At 40.4% G+C, this 4,073-nt stretch overlaps 1 protein-coding gene across 1 annotated transcript in view; it reads left to right on the top strand.

Annotated features, from left to right (window-relative positions):
- LOC108247969 (collagenase 3) overlaps positions 1-4,073 on the top strand; it is an 11,457-nt gene that overhangs the window by 4,100 nt on the left and 3,284 nt on the right. Inside the window, exons 4-9 of the mRNA XM_017436408.3 lie at positions 881-1,009; positions 1,120-1,281; positions 1,960-2,089; positions 2,193-2,320; positions 2,406-2,562; positions 2,649-2,743. Of these exons, the coding sequence (XP_017291897.1) occupies positions 881-1,009; positions 1,120-1,281; positions 1,960-2,089; positions 2,193-2,320; positions 2,406-2,562; positions 2,649-2,743 (801 nt within the window). The remainder of the gene's footprint in view (positions 1-880; positions 1,010-1,119; positions 1,282-1,959; positions 2,090-2,192; positions 2,321-2,405; positions 2,563-2,648; positions 2,744-4,073) is intronic.

The raw sequence follows: 4,073 nt of genomic DNA, 5'->3' as shown, positions 1-4,073 counted from the left end.
TGGAGGGACTATGTTTCTCTGCTGGCCTGGGATCGCCTTGGGATTCCCCCGGAGGAGCTGGCCCAAGTGGCTGGGGAGAGGGAAGTCTGGGTCTCCCTGCTTAGGCTGCTGCCCCCGCGACCCGACCCCGCATAAGCGGAAGACAATGGATGGATGGAATTAAGGTCACTCAAAATTTGAGTTATTTGAGTTTTGAGATTACAGTAGATATAGTATTTCCAGAATTAAGTCAAAATGGGATAAATAAAGTTATTCATTTGACATTAAAAGAGGAATAAAAAATTGGTTCATATACCTATGATAGGCAAATGTTTTGTAATGACTTAGTATTTCGGAACCTTTTTGCATCTCTGTTTTAACACATTAAAGACATTTAGGGCTCTGGGGTTGGGGAGGGTCCTGCTGTCTGCCTCGCTCCCCCATCCCACAACCCCACTTCTAATGCACTGTAGACTTACACAGCAGCACCCATTGCAACATTTCACACTACCACAGACATGCATGCAAACACCATGGGGGAGGGCCCGGGCTGTGCTTGGTGGGTGTGGTTTCCCCCCTTTGCTCCCGTCCTGGCACCTGTGCTGGGCTGGAGTTGTGGGGGCAGTTCAGGGTTTCTGACAGCATTGTGGGGGTTCTGCCTGCGGGTTGCTGCCCTCTTGGTGTGGGGTTGTTCCACAAATCCACAACTACCAGTACCAGTTATCTCCAAATAAATGCATTACACTACTGTGTAGTTACTTAACGTACTTTAGTTGATACAACAAAGTCACTGTCATTTCATTGATGGCATGCCTGTGCTTGCACTTTGCATCTAAAGCTAACTCTGCTGTTTGACACAATCAGATTACAAAATGTAACATTACGATGCTCTTCCTGACAGCACATGGGGATTATTACCCCTTTGATGGTCCTGGCAGTACCCTTGCCCATGCATTCGCACCTTCTTTTGGCATTGGAGGAGATGCTCATTTTGATGATGATGAAAACTTTGTATTCCGTTCAGGAAGAGGTGAGTTTGTAATTTATGCTCTGCATTGTTTTACAAAAATATCTCTGTCAGCGCAGTGTTAGGTGTTGAATCCTGTAACTCATTCATTGTTCTGTGTTTTCCTGCTTTAGGCTACATCCTCTTTCTTGTTGCTGCTCATGAGTTCGGCCACTCTCTGGGCTTGGATCACTCTAGGGTTAAAGGTGCTCTCATGTACCCCCTGTACTCATACAGAAACCCTGACACCTTCGTTCTACCACAGGATGATGTCCAAGGCATCCAGTCCCTCTATGGTTAGTATTATGCAAATCAGCTACATATTTGGGGCATGCTGGAACAAATACAATTTGAAAACCATACTTGCAAAATGAGCAGTGCTGCCACTCAACTCTTTAAGAGGTGTTAATAATAGTGTGAATACTGGGTCAGCATTCACACTATTGTTTTCCTGATTATACTTTCTTCTGTACATCTTTTGCAATCAAACTACTTTTGCATACTTTGTGCTATTTTAGCCACTCACAAATCAAAACAATCAGATCAAATGGTAACAGTGTGCTATGACTTTTGGTTTTTGTAACTTTTATAGGCTAATTTTCAAATATGTAACTTTCCCCATATCCATTGATATCTTTTTAGTTTCTTCTGAAACATTGATCTCTTTGATATCTGCTCTAGTTTAGTCTTTTTATCCTACTTTTAGCTAGTCTTTTACTTTCAGCTACCATTTTGCTACATTTAACTTTAGCTGACATTCTGCTTCTTTTGTTTGTTTTTAGCCACAGTTTTGCTAATTGTAGCTTCTCTTTGCTGGTTTTAGTTTTTACTATGTTTTGCTTATTTCAGCATGTGTTCTGCTAATTTTAGCCTCTGTTCTGCTTCTTTTAACTTTATTAGGTCAGTTTCATCTTCCACAAATGAAAAAGTAAGTAAATTAAATTTCTCTAATGCTAATCTGGTTTAACCTCCAGGACCAAAGCCTGTTAAAGATCCTTCAACTACTGGAACTCAACCCCCGACTACGTCTGATATTTGTGACTCCAATATGCAATTTGATGCTGTCACCACTTGGCAGGGAGAAAAGATTTTCTTCAAAGACAGGTATCAGATATTTTCTTCAACAAAGTGCTATTATGTAAATCTCAACTTTAAAATGGATTGTTATCTGGCTTACACACTATTATATTTCTATTTTTGTGCACAGCTATCTCTGGCGTATCAACTCGCAGAGCAGAACCCTACAGAAGAGTCTCATCACAGAATTTTGGCCCAGGGCTCCAAATAGCATTGATGCTGCTTTTGAGTACAAAAACCTAATCTTTCTGTTTAAAGGTAAATATTCTTCATTATTATAAAATGCACATGCCTCATTATGTTTAACCCAAGTTATTTTTTTATGTGAATGTTTTGCCTACAGATAATCAAGTATGGGCCTTCTTGGGCTCTAACCTTGTACAAGGATTTCCAAAGGACTTTTCCATTTTTCATCTGAATTTTTTTCCAAAAATTGATGCTGCTATGTATGACACACAAACTGGCAGAATTACATTCTTTTACGACAATTATTTTTACAGGTGTGTTGAAAGTTTATTTGTTTCAGTTTTCAACTTTAAATGTTTCCCCTCATTTATTTTATTTAAATAATGTTTGTATTTTTCAGTTTGAATGAGGCCCAAACTAGGCGGTACTACGGAAAGGTGAATCAGAAATTTCCCGACCTGAATGGCAAAGTGACAGCAGCCTTCCAGGATGGAGGTAACTTTGACATTGGCTGTTGATATAAAATCTTCCATGTCCAAACACATGAGTGAGAAGATATTTTTAAATAATGAATAAAGTCTCTGTTAATCTTTAGTAGAGAGTTAATCAGCTTGTCACATGGGAAACAAAATTTACTCACTTAACTAAGCATTAGAGCTTGAAAAATTGCACAGCATAAAACATGATGGTACAACCATTTAACTTTGCATGGAGATTGGAAACAGAATAAAGCCAAGCCAAACACAAAGGAACCAAAGCCCACTAACTATTTGAAAACATGCTGATTAACAGAGTACAAGTTGTGTTGTAGTAGAAAATTGGAAAAGTGGAAGTTTTAAGGGAGGTTAAGCTTGAAAATTTTATTATCATGTGCAATAGGAAAACAACAACAAAAAAAATAAATAACACCCAGCTCCCCCATTTTTCCAAATGTGCGGTTCCACTTTCACTTCAAGATCAGGTTCTTTATCAGAGGCCTGGGAGCTTAAGGGTTCTGCTCAGTAGGCCTATCTTAAGGCTCAGTTATAGTCGCACTTCGAAGTGTCGCGAAGGGATCCGCTCAAGGTAAGCGGACCTGAGCAAGTGGTGGAGGCGTTTATACTTGGCGCTTACGTCGGTGCAGTATTCCCCGAAAAGACAGGGGACAGTACATTTCATAACCAGTGGAAATATAGTAAAAAAAATATGTCTGCGTGTATTCAGTAGGAAGAGCTCTTGTGTTTATGGCTGTGATACAGAGAAACTTAAAGCATTCAGTTTGACTTTCATTGATTTATTTGCTTCGAATGAATTGTTGAGTACATGATTGACATTATAAGGACAATTAGCTGTACTGTATTATTAGTTGTGATTTGCCCATCATAGGACTAATATTTCTTCCCTCTGTGGTCTATAAACACTCCTTTTTATCCACTGCAGCAGTAATCTCCTTCTGTGAGTTTTGAACTGTTTGATTATCTTTGTGATCTCTCATAGAGGGGTCATATAAATGCTGATACAGGCGAACCAGCTTCGCTAGAGAACCAAAATTGTCCATTTTGAATGAAGCGCGGCGCGCACAGTGAGGTGCACGACGACGAGACGCGACACCACGCGGAGCCTTTGTGTATATATTTATATATAAAAAAAAATTCCCTTCTCACCCTCCGCGGGTGGTCTTTGTTTCATCCTCTGAGCTCGGGTCCTTTACCAGAGGCCTGGGAGCTTGAGGGTTCTGCGCAGTATCTTGGCTGTGCCTAGAACTGCACATTTCTGGACTGAGATGTCTGATGTTGTTCCTGGGATCTGTTGTAGCCACTGCTCCAGTTTGGGGGTGACTGCCCCT

This window comes from Kryptolebias marmoratus, linkage group LG13 (assembly GCF_001649575.2).
Source record: "Kryptolebias marmoratus isolate JLee-2015 linkage group LG13, ASM164957v2, whole genome shotgun sequence".
NCBI classification, from domain to species: domain Eukaryota; kingdom Metazoa; phylum Chordata; class Actinopteri; order Cyprinodontiformes; family Rivulidae; genus Kryptolebias; species Kryptolebias marmoratus.
This window is presented reverse-complemented; position numbering and strand designations above follow the sequence as displayed.